At 41.6% G+C, this 25048-nt stretch overlaps 1 protein-coding gene across 2 annotated transcripts; it reads left to right on the forward strand.

The window, feature by feature from the left end:
• Nucleotides 1-72: 72 nt before the first annotated feature.
• Nucleotides 73-16730, forward strand: LOC112069066 (uncharacterized). 2 transcript variants are annotated; one of them, XM_024136346.2, is made up of 5 exons: nt 73-169; nt 592-924; nt 8832-8939; nt 16472-16586; nt 16680-16730. In XM_024136346.2, exons 1-5 carry the CDS (start codon nt 121-123, stop codon nt 16681-16683), a joined length of 609 nt encoding a protein of 202 aa, XP_023992114.1. In that variant the 5' UTR covers nt 73-120; the 3' UTR covers nt 16684-16730. The 2 variants fall into 2 exon arrangements, with proteins under 2 accessions (XP_023992114.1, XP_070294488.1); XM_070438387.1 differs by lacking the exon at nt 8832-8939.
• The last annotated feature ends 8318 nt before the right edge of the window (nt 16731-25048 follow it).

Consider the following 25048-nt stretch of genomic DNA (forward strand, 5'->3'; position numbering starts at 1 on the left):
CAAGAGGTTTCAGTTGCAGCTTTTTCAGTTTGACTTGCATGAGCCCAGACTTGTGGACAACAGTAATTTTTGGGGCTCATTTGAAGTCCGTTAATTGAATTAGGGAGTGAAGAGAGAGACATGGAGGCTGTTTTTGGACTGTTGGTGATGATCGCAGGAGTGTCTCATGGTAAGTTACGTCTTTTTTTGTGTCGTAGCTCATTATGCAAGAGCCTACTATTTTCAGACTGTGAAGACTATGGCTATATGGAGACAGGAGGGAGGTAGAGAGTTAGAGGTTTTCCATTCCAACCATGTCTGAGTATAACTTTAGATGGCTTGTGTTTGGAAAATATATTGTTGATAAAAGATATGCATATTCCTGGCAAACCTGAGTCTGCTCCATCTGATTGTTCCTTTCGATACTGTTTTCTGCTGTATCCCACTCATTGTAGAAGTCATCTTTGAAGTTATTGGCAACTCAGTGTCAGACAATTAAATTACAAAAAAGCACTCCAGTTCAGTCATAGTTATGACAGTAACATATTTTCACTCTATCCACTTATACCAGTTGTGTCAGAATTGTGACACAATGTTCAACTTTGTCCTCAGGTATGTTGACCCCCTCCTGTGATGCTAGGGAGGATGGATGTCAGTGTTATGGAGCTCTGGGAGGAACTGTCTATCTCCAGCTGACTGATACCACAGTATCTGAACTCACATTTAAAAAAGATCCCACTGGTGTAACTACAGAGATACTCCGAATGAGAAGAAACAAAATGATAATCGCTGACTCCATTAAAGCTAGATCAGAGTTCTTCATGAACAACAGGACATTTAGGATATCTAACACAGAAAGGACGGATTCTGATGAATACCTCTTAGAAACRTTTCATTCTAATGGAAGTTCATTGGCCACCAGAAGACTACACCTGTTCATTGAAGGTAAATAGCTAACCCTCTTTAAAAAAATATAGCTACATGACTGTATAGGGATTCTTGAAAGTTTGGGCAATCCTTGTCTGTCAGGGAAACTTTTCTTTTTAATTAAAATCGTTCTCATTATTTGAGCCCAAAAAAATACATTTAGGGAATTTTAAAAGGTAAAATATTTGCAATATTATTAATTTCCATGTGGGCTCTGTGCCAGGAAATGCCCTTGTCTAGAGCAAAGGTTCACAATTTCAAACTCCCCCAAAAAGTGTTTAAAATTCTTAAAACTTGTGAAAATGTATAATAACTGTTAAAGGAGCTCATGTAGTTTCTGAAGGAGCTCATGTAGTTTCTGAAGGAGCTCATGTAGTTTCTGAAGGAGCTCATGTAGTTTCTGAAGGAGCTCATGTAGTTTCTGAAGGAGCTCATGTAGTTTCTGAAGGAGCTCATGTAGTTTCTGAAGCAGCTCATGTAGTTTCTGAAGGAGCTCATGTAGTTTCTGAAGGAGCTCATGTAGTTTCTTGCAATAGCGCTCTCTGACTTAAAGTAATATTTCTCTCAAAACCGCGATTCCTAAAAAATATGTGTCCAGAGTTTTGGTCAACTTCGTCATGTTCGTCTAAAATCCTAAATGAATCAGAAATGATTGGGGTCAGCTATACCATGACAACGCCTTCATCTCCTGATTAACTGCAGTGCAACAAGACAATGCATGGTCCTGAAAGTCCTCTACTTTTGATCGATTTAAACAAACAATATTGAAATAACCATGGTCACAGTGGAGCTGCAGTAAGTGCAGGTGATTTGCAAGCAATTCTATTATTTCATGTCACAGCAATATATCATATCTGTTAGCAAACAATTGAATTTTATTTAAAAAATGTGTTCATATAATAAAGCATAAGTGGTTGCTTTCACCTCTTAAAGCTGTTCTGTGAAATAATGGTAATATCACTATTAAAAACAAAATAATTTTAATGCAAAATTGGACAGAGAAAAATGTAATCTTTGTAGGTGACATGTTTGATAGTCGTGGCCAAATGTTAAGTTATGAAGTAATTCACACTGGAACCGCCTGGTCYTTCAGCCTATCAGCACCCCCTAGAGAACGATGGGGGAATCTACTTTAGCAGATGCTTCAGATGCATWTCAACAATGCTTGATAAATAAATGCTTGATAAATATATTGTAAAGGATTAATTGCATGAATAAACATTCATCGGAATATATCAATAAAAAAAACAATAGTTATTTGTTTAGCCAGAGTCAAGGATATGTTTTGTACAATCCTACAAAGTCCTAGAAAAAACATCGGCCTATAGCCTGTTTTAGTTTCCCTTATATTAAAAACATAATATTAGTCCATTTGACCAACTTTATTTGTAGATTCGATTAGTAATAGAGTTATAGTAATTAATAAAGTCCAGTTACAGGTTATTTTGACAAAGTACCGAAAAAGAGGATCATAATAATAACAGGTGAAATCATTTGGTGAAATTATATGCTGTATTCCTAAACAAAATCACCCGTGGATAAACAATTGTCAATGATTAATTGCATAAAGAAAYATTGGCTAGTGTCATAGAAACTGCTCATTATGCTCTTTCAGATGCAATATWGAAATCTAAATATTTTACCTGCATATCCCTGCATCTGTCAATTACAAGATGTGCCAATCTCTTCATGTACAATTTGACAACTGATAGGCYTAATATTGTCACTCATCAGATTATTGTCAATTTATCTTTAACTCTTATTATATGTGAAATTAGTTTAKGTGTAGTTTCGATGGGCCGCTGTGCAGGCATCGTTTGTTTCCCGCTCATCAACTTGGACRGAGTCAATGTATTGCATTATTCTAAAGGCCTCCTGCAACATGTAGCAATTTTTGGTTCCCTTAAAATACAGTTGATTAGTAATAGAGCTACAGTAAATAAAACATTCATGTAACAGCTTATTTTTACAAAGTAAAACGTAAAAGWGAATAGTATCAACCTTCAAGGCACACGGTCAAATTATTAACATGATACAACATAACAATGCTGATAAATAGGCTTAACACAAACTCACCATTACACTAATGTTGTTCTACATTAAATCAACCTCTTCACCCTCATCATTCAGTTAGGCCTAATTTTAAATTTCATTGTGAAGTAACTTGCACAGTCATCGCCCATTCCATCCATCCCAGCCCATTCGTTCAGTGGGCTGGGAGATGGACAGAGTCAAGGATATGTTTAGCATTATTCTAAAGGCCTCCTGCAACATGTAGCATTTTTTGGTTCCCTTAAAATACGTTTCATTAGTAATAGAGTTAAAGAAAATAAAACAGTCCCAAAACAGGTTATTTTTACAAAGTAAAAAGGTACGCGGTCAAATTTTTAACATGATCGCCAACACTGATAAATAGGTACAGCACAAACTCATCATTACACTATTGCTGTTCGAAATTAAATCAACCTCTTCACCCTCCTTATCGTTCAGTTAAGCCTAATTTAAATACAATTGTGAAGTAAGGTGCACAATTATCGCCCACTCGTCGTTCATTCAGTGAGGAGMGAGACGCATTAGCGCCTGTCCTACAGCATATTGTCTTGGCTGTAGGTTAGGAACAGGTGTGGGAAAAATACTCTAAAWACTTTTCTGTTTGTGATTTAAAAATTCTGACAAATGAGCTTAGCTTTTTTTGTAGCTTTTTTTGCGGGGCTGATTATTTAAATTACAAAATCAAACGTTAGTGGCCGTTGGCCTATGGGGTTCTAGTGTTCAGAGTCAAAGCCTGCCCTAGTTACACACAAATAATATTTTTCTGTGCTTAATGCTATTCCCTCAGGTATCTCCAAGCTAATGAAAAGTCACATTTTCAAGGTATACTTAGAATAGAACCCAGTCTATTTATTAATGGTATTGATATCAAAAGTCCCAAGTGTACAAATAAACACATAAGATAATACTTTTTATAGCAAAAGAACAAGGAAACAGGGAAATCCTTTTGTAATTAAACAACTATCAGACATTCAATGGTGAAAGGCTTGGCTTTGTCCCTTTACGTGTTGTATTTCTATAGGATAAAATAGGTGCACCTAAAGATTCTGCACAATGTGTACCTCTCCAACACAATGGTGTCAAGGTTTACATACATTGATGTCAAGTGTACTTTCTGCAATGATGGACCTGAAATTCTGACACATTTGTTTTCCAGGTGTTACACTATTAGAGTTTAGTGGAGAACGTACTGAGTATTTYTTTTTCATCAACCCCCTGCTTTATAGTTTTTTGATAGACATTGTTTTTAATTGAGCCTCTGAAATAATAACAAAAGCTTGTCTACAGTCCAATTTTATAACAAATCATTTTCTGAATAAGTGTCATTAGCTAGATTTAAATCCAAGTGTTGACAGATTTTCATGGGAATGTTCTAAAATGTGTGACATTTTCCCACCGGTGGTGTTTCCATAAAACTGACTTGTTGCGGATAAAAAATCAGTGCTTGATGACGTAGTGCACACACAATTTACTTTTCGCTTAAGTTTTCATGTACCRAATAAAAATCAAAAGTTCAATGTGTTTCCATTGCATTTTAAACTCACCAATAGTTTCGTCACAAAAACTGTTGTGTTAAATAGTAAATGTGCCTATTCTGGTCTTGGCACGTGCACTCTAGCCAACAGCTGGCAGATACGGTGCGGGTAGGCTGTGCGGGTAGGTTAGTTAGTCTACATGATGAGAATATTATGGATAAGAGCTAGTATGTTTTTATTTGTCAAATGGCAGCTAAGCATCGATAATCATGTCACCATAATATAACCCTCGATATTTACTGGAAAGCAGCATCAAGCTCATCACCGTGCACTATTCCCACTATGTGAAGTTCATCATCATTTATTTAATCAGTAGCCTAATAGACTGTATGGTTTCCCAGGTAGTGGGAGGACCACACAGCCATCCATTAAACTACTACTGTATATGTACTATTCTATCTTACGTATTCTATAGATATACTAAATATTCTATTCACATACTGGCCATAATGCCTATACATCCCATCACACACACACACACACACACACACACACACACACACAACACACCACACACACACACACAACACACACACACACACAGTGCATTTGGAAGTATTCAGACCCCTTGACTTTTTCCACATTTTGTTATGTTACAGCCTTATTGTAAAATGGATTTAATTGTTATTTTTCCTCATYAATCTACACACAATACCGCATAATGACAAAGCAAAAACAGGTTTTAAGAAATTAAATGTATTAAAAATGAAACACTGAAATATCACATTTACATAAGTGTTCAGACCCTTTACTCAGTACTCAGTTCTCAGAGATTACAGCTTCAAGTGGGTATGATGCTACAAGCTTGGCACACCTGTATTTGGGGAGTTTCTCCAATTCTTCTCTGCAGATCCTCTCAAGCTCTGTCAGGTAGGATGGGGAGCGTCACTGCACAGCTATTTTCAGATCTCTCCAGAGATGTTCGATCGGGTTCAAGTCTGGCCTCTGGCCGGGCCACTCAAGGACATTGAGACTTGTCCCAAAAAGGGGTTGTATGTATTTTCTCTATAAAAGCAATGAACCGGCACTATTCGTTGAGATTTCAACTATGCACTGTTCACTGGATAGTTGATTCTCCATTTTTGCAAATCTTATAATAAAGTGTTGTTTGAAAGAATCTGCAGTCTCTTTTCTTTGTCTTGGCTCTGTGCCTAGGTTCATTGTCCTGTTGGAAGGYGAACCTTCACTCCAGTCTGAGGTCTTGAGCACTCTGAAGCATGTTTTCATCAAGGATCTCTCTGTACTTTGCTCTGTTCATTTTTCCCTCGATCCTGACGAGTCTCCCAGTCCCTGCTGCTGAAAAACACCCATAAAGCATGATGCTGCCTCCGCTATGCTTCACCATAGGGATGGTGCCAGGTTTCCTCCAGACGTAACGCTTGGCATTCGGGCCAAAGAGTTCAATCTTGGTTTCATCAGTAGAGAATCTTGTTTCTCATGGTCTGAGAGTCATTTAGGTGCCTTTTGGCAAACTAAGGAGTGGCCTCCATCTGGCCACTCGTCCATAAAGGCCTGATTGGTGGAGTGCTGCAGAGAAGGTTGTACTTCTGGAAGATTCTCCCATCTCCACAGATGAACTCTGGAGCTCTGTCAGAGTGACCATCAGCTACTAGGTCAACTCCCTGAGCAAGGTCCTTCTCCCCTAATTGCTCAGTTTGGCCGAGCAGCCAGCTCTAGGAAGAGTCTTGGTGGTTACAAACTTCTTCCATTTAARAATGATTTAGAACACTGTGTTCTTGGGGACCCTTCAGTGCTGCAGACATTTCTTGGTACCCTTCCTCAGATCTGTGCCTCGACACAATCCTGTCTCAGAGTTCTACGGACAATTCCTTCGACCTCCTTGCTTGGTATTTGCTCTGACATGCACTGTCAAACACTGAACACCACTGAAAATGGCACCAATAGATAGGGCAGCCGTGCTATTAGCCCCGAGGMAACTTTGCAGTATTTTGTTTTTTATGTGTTATTTCTTACATTATTAGGCCAGAATWTTTTTYGTATTATTACATACAGCCAGGAAAAACTTTTGGATATCAGAGTGGTGGTAACTCACCAGCATTACCAGCATTACGACCAGGAATTCGACTTTCCCGAATCTGATCCTTTGTTCATACCACACAGGGTAATTGAACTAATTCCAGAGGTTGATCCAAAATACTGCCGGCGGAGAAGAGGTTTTCGGAGTGAACTTCTAGTCCAACTCAGGATGTGCACACACCACCCACCGCTTCCGAGTATATTACTCGCTAATGTTCAGTCTCTGGATAATAAAGTTGATGAGCTCAAGGCGAGGATTTACTTCCAGAGAGACATCAGGGATTGTAACATACTCTGTTTCACGGAAACATGGCTCTCTCRGAATATACTGTCTGTGTCCATACAGCCAGTTGGGTTCTCAGTTCATTGCTCAGACAGGAATACATATCTCTCCAGGAAGAAGAAGGGCAGGGGTGTATGTTTCATGATTAGCTTCTCATGGTGTGTTTGTGATAACACACAGGAACTCAAGTCCTTTTGTTCACCTGACCTAGAATACCTCACAATCAAATGCCGACCGATCGCGCTGCTAAAACACTCGACACTGCTACTCCAACTTCCGGGATGCCTACAAGGCCTTCCCCCGCCCGCCCTCCATTCATCAAATCTGATCATTACTCCATTTTGCTCCTCCCTTCCTATTGGCAGAAACTCAAACAAGAAGTACCAGTGCTAAGAACTATTCAAAGCTGGTGTTACCAATCAGAATCCTCGCTTCAAGATTGTTTTGATCAAGCGGACTGGGATATATTCCGGATAGCCTCTGAGAATAACATTGACGAATACACTGATACAGTGACTGAGTTTATCAGGAAGTGTACAGGTACAACATCTCCTATACACTTCCTGATAAACTCAGCAACTGTATCAGTGTATTCGTCCGTAAGGCAATCAAATGCAAATCGTCAGTATAGAGTCAAAGTGGAGTCGCAATTCAAYGGCTCAGACATGAGGCGTATGTGGCAGGGTCTACAGACAATCACAGACTACAAAGGGAAAACCAGCCACAAGACGCTGAAGAAATTTGACTTGGCACCTAAAACCCTCACAAACTTTTACAGATGCACAATTGAGAGGATCTTGTCGGGCTGTGTCACTGTCTGGTACGACAAATGCACCACCGCAACCGCAGGGCTCTCCAAAGGGTGGTCTGCCCAACGCACCAAAATATAACTTTTTGGTAAAAACTCAACTCGTCGTGTTTGGAGGACAAAGAATGCTGAGTTGCATCCAAAGAACACCATACCTACTGTGAAGCATGGGGGTGGAAACATCATGCTTTGGGGCTGTTTTTCTGCAAAGGGACCAGGACGACTGATCCGTGTAAAGGACAGAATGAATGGGGCCATGTATCATGAGATTTTGAGTGAAAACCTCCTTCCACCTTGTGAAGACTTACAGAAAACGTTTGACCTCTGTCATTGCCAACAAAGGGCATATAACAAAGTATTGAGATAAACTTTTGTTATTGACCAAATACTTATTTTCCACCATAATTTGCAAATAAATTCACTAAAAATCCTACAATGTGATTTTCTGGATTTTTCTTTCTCATTTTGTCTGTCATAGATGAAGTGTACCTATGATGAAAATTACTGGCCTCTCTCATCTTTTTAAGTGGGAGAACTTGCACAATTGGTGGCTGACTAAATACTTTTTTTGCCCCACTGTATATATATACATACATATAGATGAAGCGAGGGAATAACGTTAAAGTTAAAAAAGTTGCATATTGTTAACCGGGACCTTGTATTGACAGGCACACAGACGCAAGCAGTTTCGCAATATTGCAGACAGATTGCTAGCTAGTTTACTCTATAAAAGTATGCTCAACTACCGTGGTCTTCCGTGCAATAAGAGCTACAGATATGGGAAGTGGCCATAAACTGATCATAACCCAAATGTTATAACGTTTGTGTGTGGCTCTAAACTAATTTCTGGGTTTGGTTATTAGTATATTCAATGTGTAGCCAATGTGTACTGGTTTCGATRCATATGAGTTTTGTTAATTGAGTGTGCCCCACCAATATTTTAATGTAAAAGTTRCCACTGCATGGTCATAACCATATCCTGTCAAGTCCATCTCCCTTATATATTAAGATATAATATGAGTTATGGTCCAAAATCCAATTCTGGTTTGGTTTAGTTTAGCAGATACATTATCAAAACATTACACATGATTATTATCATCATCAACATCATCATCATTGTCATTATCATCAATAGACCTTTAGGAGAAGCAGCATGGGATTCACCACTTTTCAACACAGGTTTGTGACTGTTTATTTTGCCTACCTACAGGGCTCATATATATTAACTGTACCTTATCCACCGGGACAAAGATATCAGGGTGGGTGAATGCCACCGACAATGACCAGTTCCACTGTCAACTAACCGCTGGTGCTACCGGTAAGTTTGATATAGTAATTTTAACAGATTTTATTCATTTGCTGATTAGTTGTCCCTCATAGATGAAATTGGGGAGGGGACAGTGGATCGGTCTCAGTCCGTCCATTACATGATGACCAAACTGACTCCAATGGTGCCCATATTGATTTTGTCTATCCTCATCAGACACGCATGTTAAAATACCAAAACCAACTGTGAACTCAACCAACTATACTGAACAAAAATATGAATGCAACATGTAAAGTGTTGGTCCCATGTTTCATGAGCTGAAATAAAATATCCCAGAAATGTTCCATTCTCACAAAAAGCTTATTTCTCTCAAATGTTGTGAACAAATTTGTTAACATCCCTGTTGGTAAGCATTTCTCCTTTGCCAAGGTTATCCATCCATGTGACAGGTGTGACATATCAAGAAGCTGATTAAACAGCATGATAATTACACAGGTGCACCTTGTGCTGGGTACAATAAAAGGCCACTCTAAAATGTGCAGCTTTGTCACACAATACAATGCCACAGATTCCCTAAGTTTTGAGGGTGTGCAATTGGCATGCTGACCAGAGCTGTTGCCAGAGAAATGAATGTTAATTTCCCTACCATAAACTGCCTCCAATGTAATTTTAGAGAATTTGGCAGTACGTCCAACCGGCAACACAACCACAGACCACGTGTGTGGYGTCGTATGGGCGAATAGTTTGCTGATGTCAACGTTGTGAACAGAGTGCTCCATGATGGCGGCGGGGTTATGGTAAGGGCAGGCATAAGCTACGGACAACGAACACAATTGCATTTTATTGATGACAATTGGAATGCATATAGAAACTGTGACAARATCCTGAGGTCCATTGYCRTGCCWTTCAACCGCCGCCATCACCTGACGTTTCAGCATGATAATGCAYGGCCCCATGTTGCAAGGATCTGTACACAATTCTTGGAAGCCTAAAATGTCCCAGTTCATCCATGGCCTGCATACTTACCAAACATGTCACCCATTAAGCACATCAATCGGATGCTCTCGATTGATGTGTACGATAGCGTGTTCCAGTTCCTGCCAATATCCAGCAACTTACACAGCCATTGAAGAGAGGACAACCTTCCACAGGCCACAATCAACAGCCTGAAACTCTATGTGAAGGAGATGTGTCTCCCTGCATGAGGTAAATGGTGGTCACACCGATACGGACTGTCTTGATCCATGCCCCTACAATGCATATCTGTATTCCCAGTCATGTGAAATCCATAGTTGGTCCTAATGAATTTGTTTCAGTTGACTGATTTCCTCATATGAACTGTAACTCAGTAAAGTCTTTGAAATTGTTTCATTTATATTCTTGTTCAGTGTAAATAAATTTGGGGAGAGGTCGAAACAAATATGAAGCATTGGCAGATAAACATTGATTGTATTTTACCTGAAATGCATATGGTCCATTTTTAACTGGGTCTTTGTAGAATGTTGACCCATTTTGAGTTACACAAAGTTGTGTGTTCTCTGCTCTGACAAATAATCTACAGATAAAGGGGGAACCTACAGTAGTTATTTTTTGTTTGTTTTCTTTGATTAATCTCTCGTCATTCATTCTTCTTCTTCTCCGGATTTTATATGGCGGTTGGCAACCAACTTAAGGTGCATTACCGCCACCAGATGAACTGGAGTGTAGGAGTTGGAACTGGTTCAGGGAACAGAACCGAAAACCACAAAATAACAATATTTTAAAAGGAACAGAACCAGAACGAGAACGAAAGTTATCTATACTGTTCCAGAACAGAACTGTTATTTTAAAAGCATGAGAACATTGTTTTTAGTCCCAGAAAACACAGAAAACCCTCACTTTGCCACTCAGAAACTTATTTCCAGTGTCTGCCTGCCTGCCAGGTGAAAATCTTTGCCAGTGTGTGCGTGTTACAGGCTACCTGCCCCTCCCTCCCTCCGAAGCATAGTCTACTCTTGCTACTGATGTTACATCGGTCTACTCTTGCTACTGATGTTACTTTTGGGATTGTCGAACGGAACATGGCTTTTGTTTTCGCAAAATATTGCGCCAAACCAAATGGCGGTGTTTTTTGATAAAAGTAAATTTATCGAACAAAAAGAACATTTGTATGTAACTGGGAGTCTCGTGAGTGGAAACACCCGAAGATTATCAAAGGTAAGCGATTAATTTGATTGCTTTTTCTAATTGCGTGTGTATAGGCTACCGGCCCCTCCCCTCCCTCCGAAGCATAGTCTACTCCATCTACTCCCGCCCGACAGAGATGGCCGCCTCGCTTCGCGTTCCTAGGAAACTATGCGTATTTTGTTTTTTATGTGTTTATTTCTTACATTGGTACCCCAGGTAATCTTAGGTTCATTACATACAGTCGGGAGGAACTACTGAATATAAGAGCAACGTCAACTCACCATCATTACAACCAGGAATATGACTCTCCCGAAGCGATCCTGTGTTTTGCCTTCCACCCAGTACAATGGATCTGATCCCAGCCGGCGACCCTAAACAACGACGCCGTAAAAGGGGCAAACGAAGCGGTCTTCTGGTCAGGCTTCGGAGACGGGCACATCGCGCTCCACTCCCTAGCATACTACTCGCCAATGTCCAGTCTCTTGACAACAAGGTTGATGAAATCCGAACAAGGGTAACATTCCAGAGACATCAGAGACTGTAACGTTCTTTGCTTCACGAACATGGCTCACTCGAGAGACGCTAACGGAGTCGGTCGCACCAGCTGGTTTCTTCACGCATCCGCCGACAGAAACAAACATCCTTCTTTAAGAAGAGGGCGGGGTGTATGCCTTATGATTAACGAGACGTGGTTGTGTCATAACAACATACAGGAACTCAAGTCCTTCTGTTCACCTGATTTAGAATTCCTCACAATCAAATGTCGACCGCATTATCTACCAAGGGAATTTCTCTCGATTATAATCACAGCCGTATATTTCCCCCCCAAGCAGACACATCGATGGCCCTGAACGAACTTTATCTGACTTTATGTAAACTGAAACCACACACCCTGAGGCTGCATTCATCGTAGCTGGGGATTTTAACAAGGCTAATCTGAAAACAAAACTCCCTAAATTCTATCAGCATATCGATTGTGCTACAAGGGCTGGTAAAACCTTGGATCATTGTTATACTAACTTCCGCGACGCATATAGGCCCTCCCCCGCCCTCCTTTCGGAAAAGCTGACCACGACTCCATTTTGTTGCTTCCAGCCTACAAACAGAAAACTAAAACAGCAAGCTCCCGCCGCTCAGGTCTGTTCAACGCTGGTCCGACCAATCTGATTCCACGCTTCAAGACTGCTTCGATCACGTGGATTGGGATATGTTCCGCATTGCGTCCAACAACAACATTGACGAATACGCTGATTCGGTAAGCGAGTTCATTAGAAAGTGCATTGACGATGTCGTACCACAGCAACGATTAAACATTCCCAAACCAAAACCGGGATTGATGGCAGCATTCGCGTGAAACTGAAAGCGCGAACCACTGCTTTTAACCAGGGCAAGGTGACCGACATGACCGAATACAAACAGGTAGTATTCAGCTCCGCAAGGCAATCAAACAAGCTAAGTGCCAGTATAGAGAACAAGTAGAGTCGCAATTCAACAGCTCAACACAAGAGGTATGTGCAGGGTCACAGTCAAATCACAAGTAATTAAAAAAAAGAAGCCCCGTCTCCGACCAGGATGTCTTGCTCCCAGACAGACTAAATAATTTTTTTGCCGCTTGAGGACAATAGTGCCACTGACACGGCCCGCTACCAAAACCTGCGGGCTTCCTCTCCTGCACACGAGGTAGAAAACATTTAAACGTGTTAACCCTCGAAGGCTGCAGGCCCAGACGGCATTCCCAGCCGCGTCCTCAGAGTATGCGCCAGACCAGCTGGCTGGTGTGTTTAAGGACATATTCAATCAATCCTTATCCCAGTCTGCTGTTCCCACATGCTTCAAGAGGCCACATTGCTCCTGTTCCCAAGAAAGCTAAGGTAGCTGAGCAAAACGACTACCGCCCCGTAGCACTCACTTCCATCATCATGAAGTGCTTTGAGAGACTAGTCAAGGACCATATCACCTCCACCCTACCTGACACCCTAGACCCACTCCAATTTGCTTACCGACCCAATAGTCCACAGACGACGCATTCGCAACCACACTGCACACTGCCCTAACCCATCTGGACAAGAGGAATACCTAGTGAGAATGCTGTTCATCAACTACAGCTCTGCATTTAACACCATACTACCCTCCAAACTCGTCATCAAGCTCGAGACCCTGGTCTCGACCCCGCCCTGTGCAACTGGTCCTGGACTTCCTGACGCCGCCCCCAGGGGTGAGGGTAGGTAACAACATCTCCACCCCGCTGATCCTCAACACTGGGGCCCCACAAGGGTCGTTCTGAGCCCTCTCCTGTACTCCCTGTTCACCCACGACTGCGTGGCCATGCACGCCTCCAACTCAATCATCAAGTTTGCGGACGACACTACAGTGGTAGGCTGATTACCAACAACGACGAGACGGCCTAAGAGAGGAGTGAGGCCCTCGGAGTGTGGTGTCAGGAAAATAACCTCACACTCAACGTCAACAAAACAAAGGAGATGATTGTGACTTCAGGAAACAGCAGAGGAGCACCCCCCTACCACATCGACGGAACGATAGTGGAGAAGGTGGAAAGTTTTAAGTCCTCGGTGTACACATCACGGACAAACTGAATTGGTCCACCCACACAGACAGCGTTGTGAAGAAGGCGTTTGGCTTGTCACCAAAAGCACTCACGAACTTTTACAGATGCACAAATCGAGAGCATCCTGTCGGGCTGTATCACCGCCTGGTACGGCAACTGCTCCGCCCACAACCGTAAGGCTCTCCAGAGGGTAGTGAGGTCTGCACAACGCATCACCGGGGGCAAACTACCTGCCCTCCAGGACACCTACACCACCGATGTCACAGGAAGGCCATAAAGATCATCAAGGACAAAAACCACCTGAGCCACTGCCTGTTCACCCCGCTATCATCCAGAAGGCGAGGTCAGTACAGGTGCATCAAAGCAGGGACCGAGAGACTGAAACCTGTTCTATCTCAAGGCCATCAGACTGTTAAAAGCCACCACTAACATTTAATGGCCGCTGCCAACATACTGACTCAACTCCAGCCACTTTAATAATGGGAATTGATGGAAATGATGTAAAAATGCATCACTAGCCACTTTAAACAATGCCACTTAATATAATGTTTACATACCCTACATTACTCATCTCATAGTATATGTATATACTGTACTCTATATCATCTACTGCATCTTGCCATCTTTATGTAATACATGTATCACTAGCCACTTTAAACTATGCCACTTTATGTTTATATACCCTACATTACTCATCTCATATGTATATACTGTACTCTATACCATCTAGCTATCTTGCCTATGCCGTTCTGTACCATCACTTTTATATATCTTTATGTACATATTCTTTATCCCTTTACACTTGTGTGTATAAGGTAGTAGTTGTGGAATTGTTAGGTTAGATTACTTGTTGGTTATTACTGCATTGTCGGAACTAGAAGCACAAGCATTAACATCTGCTAACCATGTGTATGTGACAAATAAAATTTGATTTGATTTGATACTCTTGCGACTGATGTTACAAGCTTCGTTCAGAAATTAGGGAGAGAGATTTTTAATTAGAGAAGAATTGATTAACTTTTTCAATGTTAGTTAAGGATACTATAGTTATCACGTTTCATATTGGATTTATTTACTACAAAAAGGTAAGATGTATTTGTATTTGTATTCTGGTGCCACCCTGCACACACAAGCTTGTTAGCTAGCTCTGGTCTAGATCTCAAACTCTAGCTGGCATTATGYGTACTTTAATGGAACTGAGAGTTATGATCAAGGCCTAGCTTTAGTCCAACGTTAGTTAAGCCAACTCTGAAGTTAAAAGACAATCAAAGTTCCTTCATAGAAGCCRCTCCTCCAAAGGTATACTTCTGGGGGCCTAATTCAGATAATATATGTCATAACAACAAGATGCCCAACGCTTAATTCCCAGGGCTCTCATCACCCACAAAATTTTAGTCGCATCTCRCACTTTACACTACACTTGTCTGTCCAATGAATGTACATGGCTYGCCCGCTCGTTAGCAAGCTGCTCTATCCATTGGTGAAATAATTTAATGTTAAAGAAATATTATTTCAGAGGTTTATAAAGGAGCAGAAAGGAACAATATAAACCGTTACTGTTTTTAGGTTCGAACCGGTTCAGAACTGAATTTTTTGGGTCAGAACAGCTGAACGGAACTAAAAATAATAATGGTACTGTTCWGAATGAAACAACTGGAAAATAATTTACTTTCCAACCCCTGCTGGAGTGTGGACCTTGTTCATCTTTCAATCGCCCACATGGGTATATGATCGTAAAAAACAATGAGTAGATGGGAGAGGTGGGACTTGTAGTGGCGTGTATTCAAGGATGCCAAGGGGAGTCAGTCTTCCCCCCAAAAATGACCAAGAAAAAACATAAATAATTACTATTTTGTCTCTCTGTGTATCATAATTTCCCTTAAATTCACAAGAGGCTGAAATTATCTCACCAGAGTAAGCATCCACGCAAGCGTAACAGCGCCCCTCTGTCTCTGTATGTGTYGGCCATCTATCTGATGCTGTCTGGTAAAAAAGAGTGTGACATTGTTGCCGCCCATAGTATTGAATGGAAGGGAAGCCAGCGAGTATTTGGCCTCCCTTAGTAAAAAAAAGTATAAAATAATAGCCAATCAGCGTTGAGCTAAACTGAAACATTAGCTTGCTGACATGCCGTATGCTTTGTGGACTTTGTGATGAAACAAAAAGTGTGTTTGAATTTATTCTGCCACTGTGTCTTCTTATATATGATGGTAGCAAGGCATATGAAATAACAGGTTATAGAGCAAACACCAATTATCACAACACAAAGGTTGTAATATGGCTTTTTTTCTAGCTTGGCTTCCGTAGTGGTTTTACCCACGCACCACTACTGGGGACTTGCAGCGGTCAAGTGTCTAAAATAGAACCAGGTTAGAACCAATGCTATTTTAACATCTGTATGCAGACGCCCATTGACGCACATGAGCGGATAAAGGATTTGATAACATGTACTGTATGTTTTTTTTTCAATGCTCTTGCCCTCAACATGTGGGTGGTGTGATCAGCATGTTGGTCACACGCATATCTCAGACAGCACTGTCCTGATTTTTACGAAACTTGAGTGAAAGGTGCGTCTTGCCATAGAGATCCAGCATTTACAAATATATACCAATTGGCCCAAGGTGGGAGCTATAGTATTGAAATGAAATTTGTGATTCACACCTAGAGAGAGGAGGTGAAGCGAGAGGATAACTGGACCTAAAAGTCTTCTCCAGCAGGTGGCGTTTTTTCTTTGGTGCATTACATGGAGTACAGGGTGTGGATTAGCTAAAAAACAGAATAATTCGTGGGGGTTGACATGTTTACTGTTGCCTTCTTAATGTATGTGTTATTCTGTCTCTCTTTTCCAAAGGACCTGGGTTCAATATGTTTGTTTATTTCCAACTTGCTGAAGTCTTCATTCTGCTGGCAATCTGTCTGGGATCATACTGTTTCTACAAGAAGAAAACCTGTCCTCAAGAGCAAGAGTCAGTAACCATTTATTGTACCTTTCAATTAAGGTCTATATTTGTTTTAAACATTTCTCATTTATTTTGCTAATTCTCCCTCTCTCTCTCCAGATGATGTGTGTAAGCAGAGGAATATGAAGTCTCTCAGGTGGATCACGGTGGATGTCCAAGAGTTGCTATGGGGATCAACAGGCTTTGAGATTACCTTATGAAAATAATGACTAATGATGATTATAATACTCTATTCTTTTGACATTTATTTTCTTATTTTCATTAATGTTCCTTCAGACCTCATTAACAACATGAATAGTGAATGATCTATGTGATGGTGTTTATTTAATCGATTTTAACTCTTGAATTGTAGTGTTTTAGTGCTGCTTTTTGTTCATACTGTTACATAAACTAATGAAAAGTTGTTTTTGAAAATACATTTTCTTTCACATTCTAATGTTACCTTCATAAACACAAACTGTCACGTCTGCTCCCGTCTTCCCCTCCCCCTGGCGCTTGAGGGCGCCAGAATGCCTGCAATCACTCGAACGTCCTGCCATCCATCACGTACACTGCCTTTCCTCGTCACGCGCATCAGCGGTTATTGGACCTCACTGGACGTCTCTTAGCACCTGTTGCATGTCTCTCTCCCCTATATGTGTCAGTATCCCGCAGCTCTGTTCCCGCGTTCTTGCACTTGATTGTTTTTCTTTGTTTGCTAACGCTGTTTTATCTCTCGTTCCATGTCCCGTTATTTATTAAATGTTACTTCCCGTACAGCTGCTTGCGTCTCTCAGCCTCTCCGTGTGACAGAATGACAGAAAGCCCATCACACGAAGCAATCGGAGGGTACGTGGGTTCTGGTTTGTATAGTGGCATCGGCTTCTGGTTCACCACGATGAACTTACCGTATAAGTGTGAGTTTCGAAGGTGTGGTCATAACTGCTAATTTTTCACCAATGTACGTAGTGAACGTGTCATGCGTTGACAGCCTCGCGCACGCCTCCAACGCGTGCGATAGGAATGATAGAAGAAATACGAGATTCTAAACTGGCTATAAAACAATTCACACGGTGGGGTACGAGAGACTGACCGTGAGGACAAATACAGGCAAACTTGCTATATTAATCTAATTCAAAAAACGACTGAGGTGACGGCAGATCACAGGTCTTTCATACTTGCATTTACACATTACTGAGGGGTGTGGACGTGCAGGAGACGACAACTGGCTAATTCACCCGTACGAGTGGACGCCAAGGATACAAGGGTACGAGTATAACTTGCTATTATTTTACACTCATTGACTGAGGACATGGGATCGAGTCAAACTTGGTTATATCACACGTGGTTTACTGAAACTGGTCGGTGCAAGAGGGACGAGTCATAACTGTTATAACACCGCGGTATGAGAGGACGTTGCAGAGGGTATACAGAGATACTGGCGATATGCACACGTTGGTACTGAAGTGGACTTGCAGAGTTACTAAGGTCATAACTTGTATATACCACACCGTAGATGACGGCAGGGTATACCAGGTCAAATTGGTTATGACACCACCGTACGACGACCTCGCAGAGTACAAGGTCATAACTTTGGCATGTCACACTTATGGAGCAGGAGAAAGTCTTAACTGGTAAAACACGAACGGAGTGGACGTGCCGGGAGTAAGCTGCAAATTGGCCATAAATGACACTGACCTGATGGGGCAGTCCAGGAGTAGAAGGTAAATGGAATCACGGACAGTCGGAGGTGTGAAGAGTGAAGGTCAGGGAACAAAGACCAGCAGGGGGGATGATGAGGTAGGCGTGTAAGTGTGAGGAGATAAGCGAGAGGGGACGGCGAGAGTAAAATTGAAAGTGAAAAAGCAGTAGGGGGTGTGAAGAAGAGAATGGAATGGAGGGGAGAGGAAGTAGGAAAGAAGAGGGAAACGAGCTGGAGGAGGGAAGGGGGGGAGGAGTAAAGAGAGGGCTAATGTATGCGGGAGAGGAGAGGCGCGGGGAGGATAGAGAGCGGAGTGGGGAGCGGCATAGCGGAGACGAGTCACGGGACCGGAGACGGATGCCTAGCCTGCTCGTCGGGCTTCCACGCCCTAGCAGGCTCGAGATGCTTTCCTTGCCCCGGTTGGCTCGGATGGCGCCAAATCCCAGTCGGCTAGCTGCGATTGTCAGTTCTTGTCTGCCCAGCCGGTTCCAGGGAGTTTTTGTTTGTTTGTTTTTGTTTTGTCGGTGAACGTCGGGGTGGATTCTGCCGCCTGACTGGAAACCGCGTAACATAAGCCAGCCCGTCGAGCTTTCATGCCCTGGCTGGACTCGAGAGGTTTCATGCCCTCGGTTGGCTCGGTGGCTCCCATCCCACGTCCAACACTCCACCGGAATCATCGGTTCCTCAGCGGGATCGACAGGCGTCTTGATCAGCGATCGTCAGGCTCCCATGCCTCAGCCGGCTCGGCCAGGCTCTCACGCTCCTGCCGGTTCGTCGCGGCTTCCACGCCTCAACCGGCGTTGCCCAGCCCATGTCTCGGCCGGTTCGCCCAGGTGGACGCCGGGTGGCGCCCCTAGAGGGGGGGTACTGTCACGTCTGCTCCGCTCTTTCCCTCCCCTGCGCTTGAGGGCGCAGAATGCCTTGCATCACTCACTCCTGCCATCCATCACGTACACCTGCTTTTCCTCGTCACGCGCATCAGCGTTAGTGGACTCACCTGGACTCTCTTATCACCTGTTCATTTCCTCCCCTATATGTGTCAGTTCCCCAGCTCTGTTCCCGTTCTGCATTGATTGTTTTTCTGTTTGCTAACGCTGTTTATGTTCGTTCCATGTCCGTTATTTATTAAATGTTTACTCCGTACTGCTTCGTTCTCTCCAGCGTCATCCGTGTGACACAAACAGATAATTATTTTGCCAATAGCAGACATCACATGTATTTATTAGACTGTTAGATAATTGACATCTGAAAGACTCATCATTGGCTTGAAGGGGTTCCTCTAGGCTTTTTCTAGTATCATTTAAGTCAAAGGAGTGTATAGTACAGTGTATTGATTGCATGGCAGGGTTTTGTTTTTTGATGCTTGTGATATACAGTAACAGAAATGTTCGAGAGTTGAAAGGCTTTTTAATTGGGGAACTGTAAGATAGGCTTTCATTGTTATTGTAACTTCATCATGTTTGATGTATTGGTGTGATTTTAATGCATAGAAATAAAAGCAAGAAACTTTTAAAACATTTGAAATCTACTACTTTTGAAACATGCTGGACCTCATTTTCTCATTATCTACTACTTTTAGTTTGAAGCACAACACACTAAGTGACAATGTGCAAGGTTTTCTGACTTTTCTATCGGCCCACTGAAAAATGTTATCACACGTATTGTAGCACTTCCCTTCATTAAGAGCCAATGCTGAGTTGTAGTCAGAATAACATCACAATGTCAYAGACCACATCTCAGGTCACCAGTTCTGTGGTCTGATGTGATTAGTGCCTGGCAGAGAGTGATTATAGATAATAAACTGGAATGGAGAGAAAATTTAAGTACCTGCTATACTTTTTTGATTTTCTATTTACCAATTTCTATGTTCTATGTTTATGCTTTTCTTTAACCCAATTTATGTGTTTATGCAAGCGACTGATTGAATGAATCCTCACTTATCAGTATCTGCAATTTGGCAGTATGCTCAGACCTTGTTTTGAGAACGAAAGATATCTCAGTTTCAAGGTATCACTTTAGAGAGATATAGCCGTATATAAGACAACTGCGGGGACAATCCCAGCATAGCTCCTAACAGACATTCACTATGGTGCATTAAGTTTGTTGGAACCTCTTCAGCGTGCTGACAATAGACAATGATTTAAGATTGACTTTGAGTGCTCCTGCGTAAGAATTTCCACGACATAACCTTTTCAAGAAAGCAAAAAGCCCTTTGCTCTTTCATTGTATTAATTAATAGACTTCTAATACATATATATATGGTATTGGCTTTCAAAAATAAAAAAATATATGAATTAGCAATGGCATTAATACATTTTCAAAGTATACGGAAACAAATTGCATTTGAATACTTTTTCTCATGAAAAATAAACAGCATGAACCTGTAACACTTTCTTRAAATGAAGGTCTCCCTCACAAATAAAATCAAATTGTATTCGTCACATGCTTCGTAAACAACAGGTGTAGACTAACAGTGAAATGCATATGGGCCCTTCCCACCAATGCAGAGAGAAACAAAATATATAAATAATAGAAAGTAAAGTAGCGAGTACCACTTCCTCCCAAATCGGTCCATACCTGGCGTGACCTCGGGACCTTTTCCTCACCAACACACTTGACTGTCCTCCCTCAAGCGTATTAGCCGATCGTGCCACCACAAAAGCTAGCTAATGAGCCTACRCAAGCAGRACACTTAATGCTGAGGAKTATGTTCCACACATCCCCATGTGTTGCACTGGCACCACACTACCACATMTCTTACCTATAGGTCGTCTCATCGTTGTCGGTGATCAGGCCACCGTACCACAAACTTAATGATGGTGTTGGAGTTGTGKGCTCCCACGCGTGGCCCTTGTGTTGAGGGTCAGCGTGGAGTATGTRTTGTTGCCTATCCTCACCACCTGGGAAGGCCCGTCAGGAAGTCCAGGATCCAGTTGCAGAGGGAGGTGTTCAGTGCAAGGGTCCTTAGTTTAGTGATGAGCTTGGAGGGCACTATGGTGTTGAATKCTGAGCTGTAGTCAATGAGTAACATTCTCACGTAGGTGTTCCTTTTGTCCAAGTGGGAAAGGGCAGTGTGGAGTGCAATAGRGGTTGCGYCATCTGTGGATCTGTTGTGGTGGTATGCGAATTGGAGTGCATCCAGGGTGTCTGGGATGATGGTGTTGATGTGAACCATGACCAGTGCTACAGGGGTGAGTAATAATTTAGACAGGTTACCTTGCGTTCTTGGACACAGGGACTATGGTGGTCTGATTGAAACATGTAGGTATTAAAGACTGAGTCAGGGAGAGGTGAAAATGTCAGTGAAGACACTTGCGAGCTGTTCAGTGCATGCTCTGAGTATGCATCCTTGTATTCAGTCTGGCCCTGAATGTTAAACTTCTAAGGGATAGGGGGCAGTATTTTCACGTCCGGATGAAAAGCGTGCCAAAAGTAAACTGCCTGCTACTCAGGCAGAAGCTAGGATATGCATATCATTAGTATAATACACTCTGAAGTTTCTAAAACTGTTTGAATGATGTCTGTGAGTGTAACAGAACTGATTTGGCAGGTGAAACCCCGAGCACTATCCATCCAGGGACATTTATTTTTTAGGTCAATCTGTTTTCCATTAGTTTTCTATGGTAATTCCTTTTTAATAGAAATATGCTTGCAGTTCCTATGCTTCCACTAGATGTCAACAGTCTAGACATTGGTTGATGTTTTTCTTTTGAGTAATGAAGAAGTAGCCCTTTCCTTTCTGAGTGTCGAGCCAAGTGGACTGTAATGTTTGGGGCGCACAACCAGGAGCTCGCTCCACTTTCATTTTATCCGCTATTGAACTATTCCGTCTTAAATTTTATAGATTATTTACGTTTTAAAATACCTAATGTTGGATAAGGAAAGTTGTTTGAAATGTTTGGACCAAGTTTACAGGTAACTTATTAGATAATTTGTAGTCATGATGGACGAGTTGGAAACGGTGTTTTTCTGACTCAAACGCGCCAAGTAAATGGACATTTTGGAATATAACGACAGAACTTATCGAACAAAAGGACCATTTGTGATGTTTATGGGACATTTTGGAGTGCTAACAGAAGAAGATCTTCAAAGGTAAGGCATGAATTATATCGTTATTTCTGACTTTTGTGTCGCGCCTGCCTGGTTGCAATATGATTTTCATGTGTATGTATGCGGGGAGCTGTCCTCAGATAATCGCATGGTCTGCTTTCGCCGTAAAGCCTTTTTGAAATCTGAGACTGTGGCTTGATTAACAAGTTAAGATGTATTTTCATGTTTTACACAGTATGTTTTGAGCATTTTTATTATGAGTATTTCTGTTTTTGAATTTGGCGCTCTGCAATTTCACTGGATGTTGTCAAGTCAAACCCGTTAACGGGATCCGAACGGAATGGGGTGAAGGGATCCCTAAGAGGTTTAACCTTTTCACACTTGAATTCCAAATATCATTACTGAGCCGGACAAACTTCTCTTGATAAGAGCCTAAGCACTTCCCCAGTGTTTCTCCAGATCAAGAATGCAGACAATGGGCATCTCCAGTCAGAATAGAACTTCAGAACTTGCATGAACTTTTCCCCCCTTTGCACATTTTCTGGCTGTGCCAACATTGCCTTCATTGTTTTTTCCTAATAACTAATAATACTTTTGGACATGTTTTTCTTTCTATAGTTCCTGTATATCATGTTGTCGTTTCTAATGTAGCACATCAGATGTAGCTATGTATGGAGCTCTCTCTCTCTCTCCTCAGCCACAGACATGGTGACCACCTGTAATGCTACTCAGAACTCATCCCAGTGTTCTGTGGTTCTGAGTGGAACTCTGAATCTCCAGCTGATGACAACGCTGTGGATGTTAATTGTTGTTTAAAAAGAACCTCACCGATGGTCCTGCACTGATATTCTCACTGAAAATAAACAAGGTGACCTTTAGGGGAACGAGTGAAAAATATAAAGTTCTTTATCAACAATGGGACCTTGAGGTTAACCAATTTGGTTTAACCTCAAGGCCTGATTCTGGGCAATACCTTGCGGAGATCTACGATTCCAATGGGTTACGTTTGGGAACCATATGAGTACAACTGGACATTGAAGGCAAGTAACACATAAAACACATATTTTATTTTCCCCTATCTATTAAAATGATCAAATACAAAACAAATGTAATAAGGTGCAGCAGATCAAAGTAGCCATGATACTGMCAGATARACCATCAACATTATGTAGAGATCATACGTACTACTTCCTTAGACCTAGTAACCATTTCCTTAAACGGCTGGAAATACTGTCGGATTGAAACAWTTTGTGGAACATAGGTGAATACAATATGCTGAGACACAGCACATGTGGCAACACTGAAAAATCCACGTTAATTTAGGCTTACAAGTGCCTAGAGAAGGTCTACACCCCCTTGGATTTCTGCACATTTTATTACAAAGTGAGATTAAAATGGATTTTATTGTAATTTTTTGTCAATGATCTAAACAAAAAAAACTGTAATGTCAAAGTGGAAGATTTTTATTTTATTTTTATGAATCCACCCCCAGAAATAAAAARCAAGAAACTCCTGTCAATTTGGTTAACGCCTATGTTCTATCAGTGGGTAAAATAACAAATGTTCCCATGATTTAACTTCTAAGTGGTCCGTCTGTGCAAGTCAGGAAATTGTGTAGGAACACGTCATAGCTAGAGTTGAAGTCAGAAGTTTACATACATTTATGTTGGAGTCATCAAAACTAGTTTTTCAACAACTCCACAAATGTCTTGTTAACAAACTATAGTTTTGGTAAGTCGGTTAGGACATCTACTTTGTGCATGACACAAGTAATTTTTCCAACAATTGTTTACAGATCGATTATTTAACTTATAATTCACAGTATCACAATTCCAGTGGGTCAGAAGATTACATACACTAAGTTGACTCTGCCTTTAAACAGCTTGGAAAATTCCAGAAAATGATGTCATGGCTTTAGAAGCTTCTGATAGGCTAATTGACATAATTTGAGTCAATTGGAGGTGYACCTGTGGATGTATTTCAAGACCTACCTTCAAACTCAGTGCCTCTTTGCTTGACATCATGGGAAAATCAAAAGAAATTATCCAAGACCTCAGAAAAAAAATTATAGACCTCCACAAGTCTGGTTCATCCTTGGGAGCAATTTCCAAACACCTGAAGGTACCACGTTCATCTGTACAAACAATAGTACACAAGTATAAACACCATGGGACCACACAGCCGTAATACCACTCTGTCTCCTAGAGTGAGCTGGGTGCGCAATTACGCAGGTACTTTCCCAAAATGGATGACACAAACAACTGGATTCGTTATCCCTTTCATGCCCTGCCTCCAGTCCGCTTACCGATATCTGAACAAGAGAGCCTCATTGAAATTGCAAAAAGCAGTTATTTGAAAATTGAATTTAATCAGAAACCCCTATCAGACTTCTGGATAGGGCTGCGATCAGAGTATTCTGCCTGTAACGGCTCTCGTTTGTAGAATGAAGAGTGGACCAAGGCGCAGCGTGGTAGGCGTACATCGTAACTTTATTGATGACACCAAACAAAAATAACAAAGTCAAAAAACAAAAGTGCACAGTTCTGTAAGGCTAAGAAACTAAACAGAAAACAASATCCCACAAACTCAGGTGGAAAACAGGCTGCCTAAGTATGATTCCCAATCAGAGACAACKATAAACAGCTGCCTCTTATTGGGAACCATACCCGGCCAACAAAGAAATAGAAAACTAGAATGCCCACCCAAATCACACCCTGACCTAACCAAAAGGAGAAAT

Source organism: Salvelinus sp. IW2-2015, unplaced genomic scaffold, assembly GCF_002910315.2.
Source record: "Salvelinus sp. IW2-2015 unplaced genomic scaffold, ASM291031v2 Un_scaffold875, whole genome shotgun sequence".
Taxonomy (NCBI): Eukaryota; Metazoa; Chordata; class Actinopteri; order Salmoniformes; family Salmonidae; genus Salvelinus; species Salvelinus sp. IW2-2015.